Consider the following 23670-nt stretch of genomic DNA (forward strand, 5'->3'; position numbering starts at 1 on the left):
ATATGTGTATATGTGTTACTCTGATATTAATTTAAGAAAAACATAATTAACTGAATTAATATTTTTCTCCATCTTAACTTTAAACTTTTAGAATTTAAATATTATTTATTAACTATTCACTATTACAGCTAAATGTTCTCTTCATTGACTTTTTAATTATCTCAAGTTAATTGTTTTTATTTATTTTCCACCTTTTACTGTAATAATAAATCGCATAAAATTTCTTAAAACCATTGGATAGGTTGTAATAGTAATACAATATTATGTGGCATGCCCCTTTAATCACGACCACTGTGTATAAGTGTTTATCTACTCGCCGGTGGAACGGCAACCATTAGTATTTAATGTTATAAACGTCGGATGGAATACAATTTAGGTTTTTATTTCTCTACTATTTATTCACTCTTTTGATATTCTTAAATGTTTATTTTTCAGAATTGTCACCGATTCAATTACTATTCCGATAAATGATGAAAAAATAACAACTGCAGAGCAACACAATCAAAAAAAAGGTAAAAACAATATTATATTATACTAATATAATAAATAAAATATCACGATAGTAACAACTAATAACTATTTTATGAATCAAATTCAAGATATTAAAAAAAAAAAAAAAAAAACTAAAACAAAAATTAAACCTTAAATTTTGAATGGTGTGATGAAAGTATTGGTTTTGTAATGATGTTTTTAGTAGTGTTTAAGTAGTAGTGTTTTTGTGTCTGGAAACACTTTTTAAAGTCAAAAAAATATTCCAATCATAACCTTTGAGGGAAAAGTCTATAGAGAATTAGATCTATAATTATAGTTTATAAATATATATATAGGTTAAAAGGTATAAATTCCCAATTACTTTACAAAATAATCAGGAAAAACTTGATTATAAAAGAATCCAAATATTTTACACGAAATCAGTTTTTGAATAAATTAAATTAATTTATTTTTTATTGTAATTTTAGAATAACAGACTGTCTTTGCTCTTAATTGTTTTTAATCGTATAAAATAATTTATACCAAAGACCTACTCATATGGCTATTAGGTATATTTAGGACTTGACATTTATTATATAACAGAATGGTTACTTCTACTTTTCTGCTTTTTATTATAAAAATAATATATTTTTTGAACCATTGCCGTAAATGACTACCATGTTTACCTATTTGCTTTAAACTACTTGTTTACATAAAAACATAACTTGGTATTTGTACTTATAAATAATAATAATGATATGTACATTGGACGAGATTAAAATGTCGTTACAGGACTCAAAACGATATATTTGTTAGTATGTGTGTGTGTGTGTGTGTGTGTGTGTGTGTTTATCATTATTATTTAGTATTGTAGGCATATGTAGATACATTATAAACAATAACAACACGATGAGAGATAACGACGCGCGTGGAACTTAAACCGCAAACCATTCGGTCATGAGCATCGTTTAATAATATTAAAATAATAGTAGTATAATATTGCAGTATCAACTGCACTGTTGTAATGACGCGTATCCGGAGATCTAGAACAATATCATAGCCACTACATCTGTCTACAATAATATTATAATAATTTATTCTATCATATGATATCGTGCGTATATACGTAATAACAGTAATAAGTTTTAATATATATTTCTATTGTATTACATATTGTACTTATACTAATAATAAACCCTACACGCGCTCGCGTTTAACAGTGATTTATAACGCGTAAAACTCGTACAAGACGATTATGACGACGGAGTACGCTAGACGGGTATTAATTATCGTCACAGGTATGTGTGCATTAGGTTATTTAAAGATCAGTTTCGATAAAATAAAAAAATAAAACTATTCTCAAACTCAATATAATATATTATTTATATATGTATATTGTTTTTATGAAATTTATATTAATAATAATTGATTTATGTCGCTTTAATAGGTTTATATAATAGTTAATGTGCATTTTGATATTCCTATCACGCGTTACACAGTATTTGGTTCATGTTCCGACGTGTATAATTTAAAGATTTCAACGAAATGTTTATAAACTTGTATAATGTAATATTAAATACTCAATAAAAAACAATATATAAGTAGTATTATTACAGGTCTGCGCAGTGGTTTTACTTTGGAAGGGGCTGATTTTTTGCTATATATATATATAGGGTAGACTTAATTTTCTAGGATTCCGTATAAGTTCGGTACGTTGATGCCGTGAATTTTATCGTTTTAAACATATGCAGCGATTTTCATACAAATTATAATTTTTAATATGTGGTTATGTCTTGCGTAATTAGTTCACAGAACACTGAAATCATTTTTAAATACTTCTAAAATTCAAGAAACGCTGCTGCTCGCTCAGCTTCTCCTTGCCGGTACCACTGCCATGTTTTGAGCAAATATACGTAATGCCGAAATTTAAGACATATTGACATGTAATATCTAATAAAATATATTATGTATTATATATTTGCCAATGTTTATTGATATATATTATATCAGAGGCGCACGTCGTTGATAAAAAAAACCATTCATGGTATAGAATTTTCTTAAAATTTCCTGAATATCTTACATGACATTTAAGATTTATTTTGTAATTTTGTTATGCAATTTTAATATTATATATTGTATAAATATACTAATTTATGGCCCTAATTATCTCAGAACTTTTTACAGTTGACTATCGCAATTTTGATACCGTATTTTAAAGATCTTCAACCTTTTTTTACGAAGGATCAAATCTGAGATACACTTCGGCAACGCGGGCCAATTTTTTTTAAAGGAATAGAGAGGTAATAAAATTGAGAATAAAAAAGATATTTTTCGATTTTAGAAAAATTAATATTTTTTTCGATTAACGATCGCCGGCTAAAACATAATAACGAAATCGATGGGGTAATCGACAACGATTAACAAAAAACCATTTATTTTATTTTAAAGTTTTATTATTTTTCTCTTATTAGGTAATACTATTTCTAAATAAATAATATTTTCAAAACATCAACTAACTTGGCGGGCTGGTTTAAAAAACTGGACGGACCGAAGGTTAGAGACCCCTGCCGTATTTTAATGCTTATACACACGCACGTGACACATGACACTGTCTTATGTATTTTAACCAGCAGTATATGCTATACAGTAATTATCTACTAAAATAGTATTACCATTCTGCGGAGCCAAAATTATCAGTTTTTCGTACTATCTACGTTTCATCTGTAGGACATAAGAAGACAGCAATATATTAGTGTATATAATATTTGGCCACATATATAATAACTTTTTTGTTCTCGGAGCAGAAATCGATAATTTATTATTGAAATTAGTGTTATGAACTCGCCAAACGACTACACGATCGCGTTCGTATGGATCATTAAAATATTATGAGTGTATCTATATGGTATCTATATTGTAAATGAGGTATTATCTCGATTATTATAATAGTTTTACGAGATTTACGCGCGTAGAAAGTCCCCGTCGTATACACATTAGTACATTGCAGTTGAAGTTCGTTAAAATAATATTATGTGTATCGATCATCGTTTTGAACGTCGGCCAGGTGTACTTAGTAACAACAGATGAAAAAAACGTATTAAATTGATGAAATCGCGATGAACGCAATCCATTATTCCGCCGTGATATATTATTGTACATAATAAATGAATGTATATAGGTTCAGCAAATATACATACCTTTGACAGTGGGCGGGGGGCATATATAGTAAGGCACTGTGTACAAACTATATGTGTGCGGGTATACTATATCTGGTCCTTATTATATATGGACATGCCTATATTATACTTATTTACGTGCATTAGAAGTATTTTAAACATTCTTGACCTGATTTAGCGGAGTGCAAATAAGCGCGATCTCTATAATATATATACCGGTGCTTACATGTTATAGATGTAATGACATAATGACGTGCAATATTATGATATAATATGATATACCTATAGTGTATCATCGCCACGCGTAGAATAAGTGTGTAACTATAAATATCACATGAATACGACAACTTTTCATGTGTTACACATGTCAATTAATAGATAATATTATTACTATGGGGTTGAAGTACTTAGAGCGCACCCGTTTCAGTTACTGTGATTTACGGAACAGGTATCAGTTATAATATAATAAAGATGTATTATAAGTAGATGTAAGATGGTTTCAGTAGCGTCGGTTTATTATAGGTAGATTTTATATTCGGCAAGGAAAATAATTCCGACGTAAGATTTACCTATATTTCTGTATTTTGTTATATCATAATCATATTCAAATATCACCCACTGACCCACCCATCTTGCATGATTTACATTTCTGGAGAATTTATCACTGTTAGTGTATTGACTGTATTGGTACGTATTGGTTATCACGTTTATCGAGCGCTTAATAAGTTGTATGTATGATTTATACTAGCGAATCGTCTCAAATACGAGTCGGTACGTAACACTAGTTAGTATATATCGATACCTATCAATTTTTTCTTTTAGACAATTTTACAGGTATATCACTTGATTCACGCTAGTTTTAAGAGTTTTTTGAACAGTTAATAAGGCATTATGATCTGTATTACAGAAATACTAAGTGTGAAACGCCATTGTGAAATCTTCGGCCTATGTGATATGTCCACACACGTATCTACGTAAATATACGGAACTGCTGCAGCGTGTCCCTCTCGTCCAGGGCGGCAGTTGGCATGTATAAGAATATAAATATTATACGATGTTGTCGTGGGTGGTCCACGCGTTTCGTATATCGTATAAGTTTAATACACACGCGTATAATATAATATACACCCGCATGGCGTTGCAAAACACCATACATATGCGAGACTTAAAAGGGGATAAAAAAAAAAAAATAAAAAATAAAGCAACAACCGTGCCAGTTGGCCGTCGACACCGATGACCTCAAACTCGCGGCACGCACGCACGTCAGCAGGTCCAATAATATATATAATATCGTTGTTTATTGTGCATATATTGCTGTGTATAACTATATAACATTGTATTTATATCATATTATACATAAACTCCTTGTTGCAAACGAGCGCCCAAGATAACCCGTTCACGAGATTAGACGTGTGATGCATATAATATGTGTAAGACGCATATTCGAAGTAAATGCAATACAAAAATCAATTATAATTTTTTAAATAATAATAAAGATTAAAGGTTTATATAAGTATATAATAACACTCGAAAGGTTGTTGTCGCAAACAAAGAGAAACCCGGACGCGCAACAAATAGTATGCATAAAATTTCATCGCGTGGGAATATTATTATTATTACAATATTATATATAATATTCATAATATATATGATATATCATATATATGTATACGATAGATTACATTATTATATATTTATGCACACTTTAATCGTTCCGTGTTATTACGTATACGTAACATGTCTGGATATACAAGACTATCATCGGGCTATATGTAAATAATAGATTTATTTTTGTTTTTCATTATTTTTGTAGAAATGAGTATCTTATTTAAAAATTAAATTGTTTGAAAAATATAAATTAGATCTTTAATTTATATAAATAACATATTATTTGAAAAAGTCTGTTATTTATAAAAGCGAAAAACTACCTATATTATGATTTAGCGGAATAAAAATTTAAAATTGTGTGTTTTATTTAAAAAAGCTTAATAATTCGATTAGCTATCTATGTAAACTGTTTTATACTTAAGCATCCTTGAAAATTAAAATAATAATATCAAATCATTACATTTATTTTATTTATTAGAAAATACTTAGAAATAGCTGATAATATAATTTGCACGAGCTCACATCGAGTGAAATATAAGTAAATATACGTTACTTATGTTATCGTAACACAAAAGCACGCCCGGCATATTAAAATAATATATAACACGTCGCTTATTGCTGTAGGTACGTATCGGATTGCGGCTACTGGCACTGCTGACACCATATATATATATATATATATAATAAGAACACATTTATCATCTCCAGCAAGGTTCGATGAATTATATCGATGAAACTCTCCTCGGGCTTCACAAGTATCATCTCATAAAATTTTTTTATAATTTATATACTGTGCGTAATACGAGCGAGACGGCTATAGATGCTTACTATTCGGGTAAATTGTTGTCGATATATATTATGTTAACGCTACTTTTCTGAAAATTTGGTCGAAACGTTGTAATTTTCGAAAGGAAAATAAACTATTATTCATGCATAATATACGATTATGTATATACCTATATTATTGCCGTATACCGTTTAAACATTTCGACCCGATCGCGTCATTAAAATCACGAGATTTCGTGTAGGTATACAATGATACGCTTTCTTTTCGCTGCATATCAACATCTCGATTTACCTTATTTTCATTCACGTCGAACTTCACCTCACGAAAAACGATTAACTGTCACATTACGAAACCACGAAAGTGCATCAACATTCCAATATTTTTATAATTTCTTTACAATATGGTTTACTGTGTTTATAGTGTATTTTATGTTTAAAATAAAACCTCAAATAGTAAATAGTTGTTTCAACGAATTTCGAATACATTCGTTTTTACCAATAAAATCACGATTTATGACATTATTCCTTTATAGTTTAATGGCCTTATCTTAGCTGGACTTGAATAAAATTATGCGTCTATTATTGCTTTCATCAAATATCATTTATCCCCTTATTAGTGCATACATGTATAAAATGTATATATATACTTCAAAACTGTACTATTTTAGGCACTTAGGTACACTGCATCCCTTCTCTTCGGACAAAGGTTATTATAAGTCGATGACGAATTCACCGCATTGTGATTCGCACTTTAGTATTTTATAATGTCCTTACATTATATAATGTCATTATAATAAAGTTATTATACAAACATGTATTGAATTTTAACAATGAAATAATTTATCCTAATCCAATCTACTGTAGCGACGGTTGTGGTAATTTATTGAACGAAGGTCAATAAGTCCCCGAAAGAATTTTCATTAGGCGCTGGTCTAAACAATACGTTGTTAGTTGTTACTTGTTATTAGTATTACATTATGTTATAATAAAAATTATGCAAAATCCATAATTGCCATAGAAAACTAAAAATAATTTTAATATAATAAATAATAAGTTTATTATATTATCCATATAGGTATTAAGTTTCATATATAATACATGTATGTATTAAATATTATACTCAATAAGTCATTGAAAAATGTTGTGTTCCTTTTTACGGTGATTATATTTTTTAAAGCCCACGGTGCCCATAATAAGTAATAAATATTACAGACACTTCACAATCGTCTTCAAATATTCACATATAATTTCGTTGTATTTAAATTTACATAGTTATAATTTTGTTCATTTTCTTTAAACTTAAATACACACCATACATTAAATTTACTGTATGAATCTATTTTATGATTATGACTATATAGATACGCACGCGCAATGATTTAAACTTGTCTTATGTTTCAGTTTACATCTTTATTTTTTAATTGTAAAATCTGTAAATAATAAATATATTTTCACAATGAGTATAGTTATAAATTAGCTACACATTTTAAAACGATAAAGGACTTGAGTGAAGGCTCATCCTACAGTGATGGAACTTCGTGACATGAAGTTTGGAAGATTAGTCAATCAGTAGGTTACGACACCAAGTTCGTTTTAGGTGCCTCCTGGGATCACTAGATATAATGCATTATATGGAGACGGATAGTTCTTATATCAGAGGGTTGCGATGGTTATGATGTTTGAGTGTAGGAATTATTTAAACTCAAAAAGCTTTAAGTTAAAATGATGGAGAAAAATATTAACTACATTAATTTTCAGTTAAAGTAAAGTAAATTAATTTTATTTTTTTTTATATAATCATATGAATCACACATAATATATCATTTAGTAAGTTAATTAAAAAAAAAATAATAACTAATTAGTTAATCTATTATTTATGTAATGTTTAATATTTTTGTTTTATTTGTTTCCTAGGAGAATATATATCATATTAAATGCTGTATATAAACTATATGATATTATATCAGTTACGGGTTTTTATTTTGTTTGTTTTTTTCTGTTTAAATTTCTGTTTTATAACATATGACTCATAACTGTCCACTACTTGCAACCAAAGTGTCGGCGGGCTGGCAATTCGCTGCAGTTTTTTCCCCGAGTGGAACCAATAGCAGTTAATTTGTTTTCGCGACAATAATATAATAACATAATGACATTGAAGTTGCTGTTATAACAATAGGCTATTGCGGTTTTTATGCAAGTTAGTATTCGTGGGAGGTGGAAGAGGGAGAAGTTAAGCTGGAAAAATAACACAACATTATGAGCATATTATATTATGATATTATATATGTGCCGCGATATTTACACATTTTTAAATACGACGCGGACCTTATACATTATAATAGGTAGTTAAAACCATATAGTTGCACGTCGTAATAGGACCTTCAAATTGCCATTATTGTACCTGCATGTACATATACGGTACAAATGGGTTAGAAATGAATACTTTTGATCCGCTGGACAGTATTTAATTCTTCGATGATGGCGATGGTATGTTATTTATTTGTGTAATCAAATAAGCATATAGTGATGTATAGTGTGTACAGAAAAATTATACCTAGAAACTAGTCATTTTGAGAAAAAACTTATAATTATTTTTTATCCCTTGTATTGTAAAACATTTGTTATGCACGATTTTAAATTTTTTAAATTTGCTATGAATTCGTAAATCATAAATTTTCAAAATAATGTCGGTACATTAAAAATAACTGTACCTATAATAAAAAATTAAAATCGTATTATTTAAAAATAGTATTTTAAATAATATTATATTATGGTCTAGCTTATTGAAAGCTTTTTGACGATTTACTGAAAACTCCTAATACTACATTTTTGCTAAGTAAAAAGTCTTGGAAAGAATAAAGTAGTCTACAAAAAGTAAAATGTTATTATAACGTAATTTTAGAGCAGACGTAGTTTAGAGTTGTATACTATTAAATACCTAAAGGTCCTAAAGCCGCGTGTTTAATAATGTGAAAATAAATAATAATACATATATACTCGTATCAAAAACATGTCAATCTTATACCTATAAACACTAATATACTATTATTATTTACATGTTTATATAAAAAATATATTTAAACATTTTAATAATTAAGGTCAACAAGATGTTATTTTAAAATTAATTTGTTAGTAAAAAAATAAATAATAAATACATATTTTTGTACATGATACACAGTACTTGGTAAATTAGTTTTGAGAAGTATATTAATAATTATGTTAAGTATAAGAACTTATTGTTACTTGAGTTTAAGTAGTTACTTTGATATATTTTAAAGTTTAACTTGTGTACTTGTATTAGTCATAATTTATAATTTATGTAGTTACATTTTTCAAAAAATATTAAACACTATTAATTAATTTGATCAATTAAAAAAAAAAATTATGCGTAGGTTTATTTTAAGATTTATAATAAATCGTAATAAGATTGATTATTCTTTTATGCAATATATTATTAAATTTTTTAGGTAGGTACCTTAATATAGTCATTAGGTACTCATTAATTATCCTGTTTCATTATAATAATAAAAATCATCAAATAAATATTAATAATATCAACAAAATAATGTTCTAATAAAAATATTACATTTTAATGTAATGTGGCCAATACTTTAGGGTAACTGGAAATGGGCGATAGGAGACGATAAAATAAATTTTACTAACCATAATTTAATCATTCAACAATAATTTTTAATCTGCATTACGCGTTACTAAACAATCGATATAACAATAAAATCACTATTTGCAGTTTGGATATGTCAATACCTAAAAAATTGCATGTCGCTTAAGACTAACGTAGTTATACTACTACTGTGAAATGATGTATAATAATTAGGAGCAACAAAGTGTAATTTTTTTTCAAATTTGAGTCTTTTACCATAGCTGTAGTATAATAATAATTGTTTTAAACATTATGTTAAGATAGCATAATAATTAATAATTTTAATTTTAGATCCATATCAATAAATTAATAACTCATTCTACAGTTAAAAACCAAGTAGGTTAATACACTCTTCGTAAGAGGAATTCCATATGAAAGATGGAATTACGTATTGTAAACACAATATTTTACATTTTGCATACCATTGTATACAATTTTTCTCTCACACAATATGAGATTTAAAAAAAGTTAAATACTTGATTTCTCGAAATATAGAACGCCTACATGTTGTCGTAAAATGTACACCACCTACTACCTACGCGAATCCAATCCTAGTCCGTTGTGTTGCTTTCGGTGCCAGAGTGAACGAAATCCTTTTGTTTTCCACGCACTTAGTCGTTACTATACAAAACCGTGTCCAGCATCGACGATGACGGCGCTGGTAGCCATTCCTCGTAGGTATCATGATAGGGGATCATTACGATTGCACAACGTGCAATGACTGCAATATAAATGGAACAATGGCGTATATGGGGTTTTGCTGCAATAGGTTGTATGACTTGTGTTGTATAGTGTTGTCTCCCGAGTGTGTGCGCGCGCGCGCGTGTTTGATTTATAATAATAATATTATATTACATTGTAGGTATATAATATTATGTCGGTCGTCGGTCGACTTGTTGTCCTATAAATAGAAGTCGAAACTCAATATTATCATAATGTCCGTCCGTTGGGTTTTGTTTGCGACATCGAGCCCGTGGAGCGTGTAATGTGTGAAATGTGAATATCAGCTATTCTTATAAGACCATACCTATAATTTATTATTATGGAGTCCAAGGCTGAGTATAAATGAGTGTAAATAAGTTTAAAAATTAAAAATCCAGTTGATTTAAACTACTATTGTTAAGTTACTTTTAAATTTCTTATTCACCCAAATTATCACTCACTTCAAATCATACAAAGTTCAAAGTTTTATAACATATTTTTGATTACTCCTATCTTATCTACTGTAAATTATTTAGCGGGGAGATTTTCTAAAAATTTAAATTATCAAAATCAAAATTCAGACAAGTATTTTTTGAATTATTGATTATCATTTTATTGAATAATAGAATCACAAAATCGGGTTTGGAATATATGAGAATTTTATTGACTTGAACATTCTAGTAATTAATATATATCTATTAACATTAATAATTTTTATAAAAAAGGTCTTAGTACATAAAATAAACATCATATCCAATACAATATATATTTTATATTTTTGTTAAATTATCTTTAAGAATTATTTTTTTAAATATAAGCAATTTAATAATAAAAAAAAAACTATTGAGTTGAATTTTGAATTAGGTATAAAAAATAATTGTTTACTAAATATTTTAGAGTAAAAAGAAGAATTTTCATTTGTAAAATATAAGTTTCTATTGCCTTTATAAGTGCTCTATACACTCTTTAAACAGTAAAAAAAGTTTCAAAAAAAAAAAATGTGATCTTAAAATGTATATAAAAATCCCCAAAAAATTATAATTTGAATAAATTTGTTATTAATTAAAGACACGGAGGTGAGCGTGCTGTGTGAATCACCTTGTATATTACATAGCGTATGAATAAGTAATGTATTTTCACGAATAGCAGCACCTATATTGGCTATGTAATGATCAGGAGTGGATCAAAAAAGAAATGAAAATAAATCATTCGTCATTACCACGCGAGGCATGACGTATAATGGCCGATGATCAGCAGTGGGCATTGATCGATAAATCGTTACTAAAATAACAATAATGCAATAAAAAAAAAAAAATAGAGAAAAAAATTAAATCGAAGTAAATTGCTTAGGACGCAGTGCCGCCGCGCGTCATGGGATCTATATGCACTGATTTTTATCTCAATTTTATGTGGGATTAAAAAGAGCTAATAAAACATATCGTCAGACGCCAATTTATAGCTCTACGTTTAAAGACATTATTATTTGAAAAAAGAAATATATATTACATTGAAAAAAAACCAGAGACAAATTATTCCAGTTGTATTTATCGTGATGAAAACTGGTTGTGTCCACGCGCATTTATTCAAATCAGTCTGGCGATAATGTCGGGCTGTGACATCGCCCGAAATTCTCGCGGAATATGCACCGCGCCTTAAGAGATGCTTGAATAGATGTATATATTATTATAGTACATGCTAGTTATATGCGTATGATCGACCGGAGACGGCAAATTATCGATAATAATTTCCAACAGAAAGTAAAAAAATTTAAACCGTACATCCGCTCAACAGGGTTAGTATATATACATAAATAGTCTCATAATTGTTATTGTACTAGTAGTAAGGAGTATAGAAGGAATTGTAATATAAATTACGTTAAAAACTATAAGTTTCCCTAAATCGAAAACGCATACAACAATATTATACCTTTATATTGTAATAAATAATATTATATTATTAAGAGTGTCGGAGCCTTCAGTATAGGTAAGAGTCAAACATTAAGGCAATTTCCAGTTACGGTTCAAAAGTCTGTAATTCACAGAAAAAACAATTATGCTTTTTAGAAAATTTGAAATTTTACAAATTTTTTTAACTTAAAAGATGAAAAAATGATTTAGGTTGTATCGGACTTTGTTTTTTAAATTAATTTGATATAACGTAAAAACAAAAATGCATTTTAAAATACCCAACATCCTATGAACATTTATTTTAATTTCTGAAAATAGAGAATTTAAAATCGGATCAAACGCGACTTAAGTTAAATTTTCATTTTTCAAATAAAACAAAAATATCAAAATTTGACTATATCATGATTTATAACGAAGTGAGAGCTTTTAACTATGAAGCAATTTGTTGTACTAAAACGTCCACTTTTATTGTACGTCTTTTAATCGAATGGTATAGGTATAAATTTAATATGTTACATTTTTTATTCAATCGATTTCCATTGAAAATATAACTAAACCTACTCGAAAAGAATATATTATGCACATAGGTAAATTTATGGAGCTGTTAGAGATACATGTCCAAAATTATTACACCCATGCGATCACTATATTATTATAGGTATATAAATATGCTTAGTGTAATTAATACTATATGTACTAAATACGCTACTGTAGACAGCGACCAGTACTCCTGTAATAGGAGTAGATACTGGAAAGTTGAAATCTCGAACAAAGTTTGGCAGTTTAAATGGGATATAATCATTACCGATGCCGCATTACCCGCATCACATACAAGTCGCATTTTATCACCGTGATGACTGTATAATTATACAATTTATATGCATACGTATTTATGACTATGACTAACCATTCATTTTTAACTATTTATTATTCGTACAACTATAATTATATGTCGCATGTCTTTCGTAGAGTTAATTATTATTTATTAGATTCGATCGCTTCCTGTTTTTTTTTTTTTTATACAGAATAAAATCACATATGTAGGCGTTGTATTTAATTGATGCAATTAGGGGTAGTCTAAAGGGGGGACTTGGTACCACAAATTTCTGAGAATTCTCTGAATTTAAAATCTAATACTTATTAATAGGTACTAAGTATAAATAACTTTTAGGAAATATTTTATGGAAGAACTTTTCGGTCTTCAATTCCTTAAAAAAAATGTGCAACGTTAATAACTCTACTCAGGCATAATATATATTGTATTACATTTAACAATTATTATTATTATAAAAATATATAATAATATAATGTTGTAAATTATACTATAGTCTTTGGCTTCTGGCATGCATAGAGTTGCTATTTTTATTTTTTAATATTCTATTATAATAAAATATACCTAATATACATTTTACCGCACCACGCAATTGGGGCGTGCCAAAATAATTAACGTCTTCTATATTTATACTTTATTATTAGGTGTGCATATTATAATATTATAGATTATAATATCGAGTGATGCGCCCGCCACTGTTTGTGTCCACAGGTGTGTTTATGACACCATCGACGGTATAATATAATGTGATTATTGACCGTTTCCACCCGCGCGGTACACTATTTTATTATAACATATATATTTACGATATAGCGCGCTTAAACATTTCACATTACCGGCCAGAACGGGTGGGAAAAATATTTTTAAGCTTTGCATTCGTACACACACACAGACATACACATAAATATTTTTCTCTTATTTTTTCACTATATGTGTTTACATCGTAGTCATTCTCTTTTTCTTGTCCGTATATTGTTTATATATATATATATATATATATGTGTGTGTGTGTGTCCGCCATCGCCGCAGGATTGAAATTGACAAACGTTGAACCCGTTCGGCCGTATAATAGCGCAGCATCACTCCCTCTTCCCGGTTAACACGCCGCCGACGCCGACGCCGGTGCAAACCGAGTCGTGTCTGCAGCTCTAAACGCAGTTTCAGTATCGGTACTGGCGACTCCGCATCTGCGATTCTATTACGTATATTATAACGTGACTGTCCGTATAGGTTTAAAGTCCGCCTCGTCGTGTACGAAACGTGCAAATATACGGAGAAAATAAAATAAAATTTCATCCGTAGTTTTAATATTATTATTAAACATAAATAGTATAATTATAGATGTTTGTTCTTTTTTAAAATTTTTTTTTTTTGTCTTTATCATTTTATACACATGCAATACTATTATATTCCAATATTATACCTACATAATATCTATACATTGCAGCGCCACTGCAGCAGTTAAATGTGAATATGAAAAATTTCGTATTTATCGATCAGGTAATACATGCTTATATATTATTATAATACATTTTATAGAATATTTACGCATATTTTATTATTATTATGTTGTATTTATTTTATGTTCGTTATTACAAAACATATTAACAGTGTATAAAATATTATAATATCGTTATTAATCATAATAATATAATTTATAAACATGCTTCAAAATTCAAATGTATATAAACCTACGTCTTCTATAGGTCTTTACTCTACGTCACGTTATGATAATAATAAATTATATAAATGTGTTATATATATCTGTATACCTGTATTGCAGTATATGTATACATATTTAGCAATGCGTTCTCCCTTGTTTTCATCGGTCGGCGCAAATGTTGTATGAGCGTATCTTCGCGCGGAGTGAAAGCTGCTGCACATTATGGAACATTGGTTCTTTTGTTGGCCGCGTATACGTATATTATAAATGGCCGATAATGGGCAACGGGCAGACAAAAGAAACGCAATATTAATGTGTGCAGTGTGTGTGTGTTTTAGGGAGATAATATCTATATCTCTTATCAAACAATTGAGCGTGATGAAAAGTCCGTTGAATTTGGGTTAATAATAATAAAAATAAAAATTTCAACCGGTGTGAAACAATAAGAAACCTTGGAAGGTATTTTATAACGTTATTATTATGTTATAACGTAGTGTGCGCACCGCCGTAAAAGTTTCTGACATTTTACACAATTTTCTTGCGTAACTGAAATTTGTTTCTAACTAAAATCTTGTATCACACGAAGCTACCACGGTTTTCTCGTGTCCATCCACCATGTCATCGGTCGATAAGCAATTACTTAAACGAGAACTAACATACTATCAAGTTAAAGCTACTTATAATTATATGATGTTGGCAGACGGATAACATGTAGCGAAAATTATATGCATAAGAGTGCCTACAGTTATATAAAAAAAAAACGTGTTTTTATTAATTAAAACTTTTCAGCTATCATTTATGTTATATATTACTTGTATTGTTTCACATAAAATGATGATTATAATTTTAAAAATTGGAAATTGCTCGACCTTTAAAAGTACGTAGAAAAAATACGATGATGCGTAGCTGAACCGGTCCGTTTTTAGATAGTTATAACTCGAAATCACGTGACGTTGGATAGTAGTGGGCGAAAAAAGGAAACATTTGTCTGCAACCAATTGCTTTTAGACTTTAGTGACCATCCAAGTTTGTAGGTACTTGTAATTCTTTTCTTTTGCATTTAGAGTATACTGTCATATAATTGACATATGTCTGAAAATGCATAATATATAAATATATTGCATCGTATAATATAATATGTATACCTATGACTAGGTTGGACAAACACTCGCGTGCTGCATACGGAATCAGTGCCCGTTATAATGCTTAATAATATAGTCTGCCGCATTTTATCCATAAACGGCATGTTGTTTGAAGGGGAAAAATACCATTCGGGAAACATCGGGGGATTGTCGGTGTTGTGATGGCGACAGCAGTATGGCATGTACGTACTTATATACCACTATATATAAACATATATATACATATTTAGACCGACAGATTCTTATGACACGAAAATAGCAACGTGGGATGGGTACATGGCCACGTGTAGGGTTACGTCGTATGGGTGCACCGGAAATATTATTACCACTTGAATTTTTTTTCAGGGTGTGTATAATACGTATTTATACGATTTATATTAATATAACGCGTCTCAATAAAAAAAACACGATATACATATAATATACTTTATATATATATAAACATTATATTTATACTGTAGATAAAAAAAAGCCCTTGTATATTTCTAGATCTCGCATGTTTTCCAACATTAAAACATTGAATTCAAAAATACAGCTGCTGCAGTGTTTATATAGGCGTGCAATATATTATGTATATTAACGTTTTATTGTGTGCACGTGTTTTCCTATATGTGCGCATACACTGTAGATTGTAAACCAACTTAATAGGTAAATGGAAATTTTTCAAAAAATATTACACGACGTGGGTCGAATAAATTGGCGTTACAATGAATATTTATAACCATAATATAGTACATTGGATGACAAAAAAAAACCGCACGAGCTTGATCGTCGAAACACTACGACGACGGCAGAAAACGAGTATCTAGGGAGCCCCGCGCACCGCGACCAACGTATTTCTAGGTTTGCTCACACTACGTCGCAAAATTACAATCACACATGTCTTTCCCTTGTTATAATAGTTGCACTTCAGCACTTGATAAAAAATTGATGTATGATATTGAATCCGGTTTTCGGATCCTCGGCCTTAAATGGTCATTTACTCCGGATGATTGTAATAATTGGATATTATAAACATTCTTCGGTAAACGTGAGGTTTTCATTTGACATTCCCGGAATAGACAACGGAAAATACACTCAAAGTTCGTATAAAATTGTGAAACTTTGCAGTGTGCGTATCACAACTATTGTATTGGCACAATAATGCATCCCTGCAGTGGTGTGGCAAAAACATAAATGGGTGGCGGTCAACTCTGAGTTTTTTTAATGTTGGAGGGTATATGAATGGGTAATGGCCAAGGGATAATAAATTCGTATTTTAATACGATAGGTAGTTAAAAATATGACTTCACACTTCACAATATACCAGTATATAAGTTATATAGTATAACTTATTATTATTTGGGACCAAATGTGTCTTGTATTCATTAGATGCACGTATAAGGGATGTTGATGAGCAACTCCTACTCGTATATTCAAGCGGTATAATAATATGTGTAATTCGTGTACTTATAATAATTATTATTTATTAATATGATGTAGCTGGAGTACGACGTCAACGGCTGCTTGCGTGTATTTTTAGAAAGTTTATTTAAAGAAACTGAAATACCTACAGGGAACAAAATCCAGGGCTGTGCGTGTTGTGTTTATATTATACCTGTATTTGTGTGTACATGATATCTATTAAATGTTATTTACTCTATAATACTGTGGACATAGGTCAAAAGAAAAACTTAATTTTTTTAATTTTATATCACGGAATACGGTTTTAAAGATTGATTTCCGAGTTCAATCTATAAATAATTTTAGATCAGGCATAAATACTGCACATATTTTTAATTTTATTGTTTATTGTTTAAATAATGCTTCAATAATCACTTAACGAATCTATAATTCGTAAATTTTAAACAACAAAAAACAAGTGCAAATGTTGTTTAACTACTGTGCTTATGTACGCATATATATTTCAGAAAATGAATAATAATATTAAATTAATACTATCTATACATCCTGATTTCGATGGGTAAAAATTAAACAAAAATATACGGGGCTATGTTGATATCCAGTGTTGCGCAAAGATAACTAAAAATTTATCTAGATAAAGATAAAAGATAATTGGAATAAATTTATCTAGATACAGATAAAAGATGGTCAATATTTAAATTATCTAGATAAAGATAAAAAATAAAACACTTTTTATCTAGATAAAAAAAAAGATAAAAAATTTTCATTTTATTAACTGCACTACACTTATCTAATAAGTAATAACTAAAATGTATTATTCAATTAAAATTATTATTTAAAAAATAATGATGTTTTATTCAAATTTTTAGATTACATTTTAATGATATAAGAAATATATATTTTTTGTTTAAAAATATAATATATAAAATAAAATAAAAATAAATTATACTTAGCTTCTTATTTAATAAATAATAAATCAATAAACAATGTAATATATTATATTAACAACTAAATCATATAAATGTACATATTATTATTTAAAAAACATTACAACTGTTATTATAAATTTTATATAATTAATAATTAAATTCTTTCATTAAGCACCTACAACAAAGTAGCATATCAAATGTCTTATCCTGAAGCCTATTTCTTCTTGGTGTTAAAATTTGGGATCCACTACTAAAAAGTCTTTCCACTGGTGCTGAAGACGGGAGAGTGGTATTATATTTAAAAAAAACTTTTTTTACAATTGGAAATATGTTTAACATGTCTAAGTTTTTGTCTTTTGAATCCAAATAAGATAGTGCTTGTACAGTTGCATCATTACTATCATCATTATTTAATTGAATACTTTCAGCAGCCGAATTATCTAGTGAATATTTACTTTGTTTTAAAATACCATAAAATTCTTCATCACTATCAGCAGAGTCTTTTTCATTTTCTTTAGAATCTGAATTAATTACTGACTTCATAAAATTACATTCAGATAAAAAAATATTTTTACATGCAGTTAAATATCTAACAGGTATCCATGAAAGCTTAAACTTTGGGTGTGATATTGAAGCAATAATATATGGTCTGCTCTTAATATTTTCCAAATCAAGTATAAAATTAAATCTGTTTTCAAGACTTTTAATAATTGATAATGCTAAACATCTGCAATATTTTAAATTTTTTTGTTGAATTAATAAAAGTCTTAAAGTTATAATGGTTGGTGCAACATATCCTAAAAAACAAGATTTTTCTGCTTGAATTTTATCTAGTGAAACTGCAAGCGGTTCCATAACCAAACAGTATTCTTCTAAATATGCCCATTCTTTTTGTTTTAATTGTTGAAGTTTTAAATCACTGAATGAGGTTATTACTGTTTCTTTATGTAAAATAATTTTTTTAACAGCGTCAAATGATGAATTCCACCGTGTAACAATAGGTATAGGAAATTTGCAACCACAAATATCATACACCTTGTCTGAAGCAACTGTACTTCGACTTAAAAGATTCCAAAAACTACATAATTTATTAAAAGCATTTTTAGAATTCATTATATAAGACTTATCAGAAATTTTGTCTACGTCAACAGTTGCAATTAAACTAAGTGTATGTGCAGAGCATGTAATATGATCTGGTAAGCATATATCATCATTTTCTATATCTTCAGAATTTAAAAAAGTGGAAAAATCTACAGTATCAAAATCTGCACTAGAATAATCATTTTCTACTTCAGTATTATTATCATCACATACAGATTCATCATCAAACCAGTTATCATTATTAATATTCAGAGATTCTTGACCAATGGACTTTAAAGAATATATCCTGAATGCCTTGCCAAAATTGCTAGCATTGTCTGTTACTGTATGCGATATTTTAGAATTTTGGATATTATATGTTTGAGTTATTTCATTCATTAGTTCTGTGATATTTAAATATGTATGACTTCCTTTAATTCTTCTACAACCGAGAACATACGAATATCTAACATAAGTATGCTCATCAATGAAGTGGCAAGTCATACCTAAATAACTTTTGTTATTGCAAGACCAAATATCAGCTGTAGTACATATAAAATTTTGTTTAGCTATCAAATCAGTTAAAATAGTTACGTATGATGTGTACTTGTTATTTAATTCTTTAGACATAACTCTACGATCAGGTAATGAAGTTGCATCATCAAGGCCACATAAACCTTTTACAAGACGTTTGAATGATGGTTTTTCGCATGTCACCAATGGCCTCATTTCTTCTACAATGTATGCAAAAGTTAAGTCAGTAATCTGAAAAATTAAATTCACATACAAACATATAATAATAAATTTAAAAATAATAAAATACATGAAAAAAAATATAAAAATATGGTAACATACAAATTAAATTTTTCTGTATATTTCTGACAATTAAAAGTATAATTTTATAAAAATTGTAGGTAGACATTTATTTATTCTTAAGTCATAATACATGATAGATTCTATCTATTGCCATTTTAAATAATTTATATTGTTTGGTATTTAACAATTGATATTCATGTTTATTTCAAAATATTTCACTGGACAGTAACATATTGATCTATTTTATATTTTTTTACATTAGGTGAACAATAAGTGAATATAGGTACCACCAAATTGAAAAACAATTTATTTTTTAATTCCTAATACAGCAAGTATTAAATAAATAGGAAAACTATTAAGTAATTTAATTAAATAAAAATTATTTTTTGAAAGTTTTAAAAATATTTTGAGATTTTGTACCTCCATAAATTCTAATTATTGACTTATGAATTTTTAAAGATAAATTGTTTTTAAACAGTTCCTAATTTAAAATTTTCTGTAAAATAATGTATCAATATCCATAGATATTATTTAAATGATGTAGGTAACTCGCAATTGTGTAAATTACTTATCTAAATATATTATGAGGTAGGTAGGTAAAATAATTGTCATTAGGTAAATAAAATCAAACGGTTAAGTATAAATCATCTATTTAAAACAAATACTTACTTTTTGTTTTGATATTTTATTTGAATGCAAGAATGGCAAGGTTTCTTGTTTTTTTATGAATTTTAAATTGTTTTTAACAGTTTTAGCAGCTTTTACTTGTTCCATCAAATGTGAATGTTTAAACTATAACAGTATAACAGTAATTATTATAATATATATATAGAGTGTATCACAATGATCTGACAAATTCAAATACAATTTTAATGTAAAATTGTCATATCTCTATGATACACTGTGTATATAGGTAAAATGGATGCAAAAACAATTATTGAATCCGACATCCTAATTTAAATATTTGGATTTTAAGCGTCAATGGGATAACAGTTAATTAATTTTATTTAAGTTATAAGTTATTTACCTTAATGTGGCTTAAAAAATTCCCAGTCGATCCTTTATGGCCATGCACAATTTTGGTACAATATTGGCACTGTGCGGATATTTTATTGTCTTCATTTTCATCAATGATTTTGAAGAATTTGCCATCAAATATGTAACATTTAGTTTTTGTTACTTCCAAATTGTGTGGATTTATTTCACACTCAACTTTTTGTTTTTTGGTGGTGTTTCGAACGATGAATTTATCCATTGTAAATTTGTAATAGATAATTTAAAATCGAACGAACAGGCGAAACACAAAAACAAAACTAAAACGAACGTTCCAGCTTTCCTGGTATAACTAGTGTCACATGCCACAAACGTATCCGTACATGTCATTTTATATTATAAATAATCTATTATTATTTATTACTGCTTTAATGAGAATTAATACGTATTTATAAATAATTATTATTCGTTCAAATTAGTAGCTATATTTATAATTTACAGTATCAACATACTAAATTACTAAGAATTACATTTATACACACTATCTATCATAAAAGTACGGAACATACTTTACTATAATAATATTATACACGAAATATATATAAATGAGGATCATTAATAATCTTAATATTTAATATAAAATATACATTTACGTTTGTGTAACTTTATAGGTACCTAATTGTTTTCGGATATCAATACATTAATCTATTTATATCAACTAACTAATTGAAGAATTTAACAGATATTATTCATATATTGTATGAGTCAAAAAATATCATTATTGTGTACTTAATACTTATATACATATAATGAGCGTGTGTCTTGTGTGACTTATCGCTTATGGTATACCTAAACAACACGACATCATAAGTCATAACATATTACAATTTACGACCGTATAACCAGTATCAGTCCAAATATAATTTTATTATGAGAAATAAAACGTTAATATTTAATAAACCATAGGGAAAGTTATGATTACTTTATATTTATAATTTTATTCCATTTCTATACTTCAAAGAACCGTAAACAATGAGACTGGTTTTCAATAAATATAACAAAAATTAGTAGTTGTGTACAGAAAGCATTTTTTGGAAAAAAAAATAATCCTATAATTTATTTATCTAGATAAATTGGGTAAGATAATACAATTATTCATCTAAGATAATTCATCAGATAATAAATTTAATTTATTATCTAGATAAGATAAAAGATAATTAATTATTTATCTAGATAATTTTTTTAGATAATTTATCTAGATAATGCTCAACACTGTTGATATCTCGATTTTAGTGTATTTAAGTTCATGCAAGAATTAACATTGGCGAAATTAATCACCTTATTAGATAATTCGACTGAATATCATCACACTCGGTATATTATTTTCGAACGAGGTTAATAATGTTAATATTATTATCTAAACTTTCGTGGTATGTCTAAAAACAACCTCTAAAACTTTCCACTACATATATCCTTGTTCTTTGATTTGTTATATCCGATTACTGTAAAATTATCATTGGCATTGGAAATATAATTGGTATTTTTTTAACAATTATTCACGATTTTAATACACTATTAAGTTATTTAATATTTTAGAGATATATTGTAAATTCAAAACAATAACAATATAAATCAGAGATTACTGATCAATAAATAAAAAAACTATTAATTCACAACTTCTTACACCGAGCACGTGAAATAAATGAAACAGTCCATAAATAGATTGAAATTTGTAATGAATATGATATATCAAATTTAATTCATGTAGATACTTGCGTTTGAAAATCGTTTGTGTTTCTAATGTTTCTTTTCGAAAATTAACGATGGCTAGACGTAAAATAATAACTATTTATACCTACAAACTTCTCTCGTAAGTTGTGTCATGTCGGCGACTTACCACTCATTACGTACATGGATGTGGAATTTCTAATGATACATGTTACTACCTATATACATATGCGCATATACTTAATACTTACATATATAATATGGCAAATCCGGTGGAAGTATATTATATATAAAGAGAACAAATCACGACGTTATAATAATATTATTTATTCACCGAAGTATATGATATAATGTATAATAGGTATATGTACTATTAATTTTATACATAGCTGGTTATCTCGCGTGCAGTACGACAATATTGATACTACGTTTTGACTACAATGCTTGCCTGCCGTAGCTATAATATTTTTATCTTTTATAAAAATTGAGTTCCAACCAAGTGATGAATATTATTAATGAGATTCGATTATTTGTGTGCGATTATTATTGCAGTATGGTCGATTGCTCGATCTTCTGTTAACACGTTATGATTTAAAAATATATATTTATATTTATATTTATGCTTTACCTGCAATGTAAGAGTATATAAATATATACTTAATAATATGATTTTTTTCATTTACTCGATTATTGTACTTGCAGCACTCACTTCATCGAAGGTGCGTATTATTCTACAGTCTCTAACACCTATATATAATACATTTATAGTATG

The 23670-nt window shown here is 28.1% G+C and overlaps 1 protein-coding gene across 1 annotated transcript in view; it reads left to right on the forward strand.

Annotated features, from left to right (window-relative positions):
- LOC112591746 (flocculation protein FLO11) overlaps window positions 1-23670 on the forward strand; it is a 73668-nt gene that overhangs the window by 21556 nt on the left and 28442 nt on the right. Inside the window, exon 4 of the mRNA XM_025335663.1 lies at window positions 436-512. Coding sequence (XP_025191448.1) covers window positions 436-512 — 77 coding nt within the window. The remainder of the gene's footprint in view (window positions 1-435; window positions 513-23670) is intronic.

This window comes from Melanaphis sacchari, unplaced genomic scaffold (assembly GCF_002803265.2).
Source record: "Melanaphis sacchari strain LSU unplaced genomic scaffold, SCAv2.0 Contig141_pilon_pilon, whole genome shotgun sequence".
In the NCBI taxonomy this organism is placed as follows: Eukaryota; Metazoa; Arthropoda; class Insecta; order Hemiptera; family Aphididae; genus Melanaphis; species Melanaphis sacchari.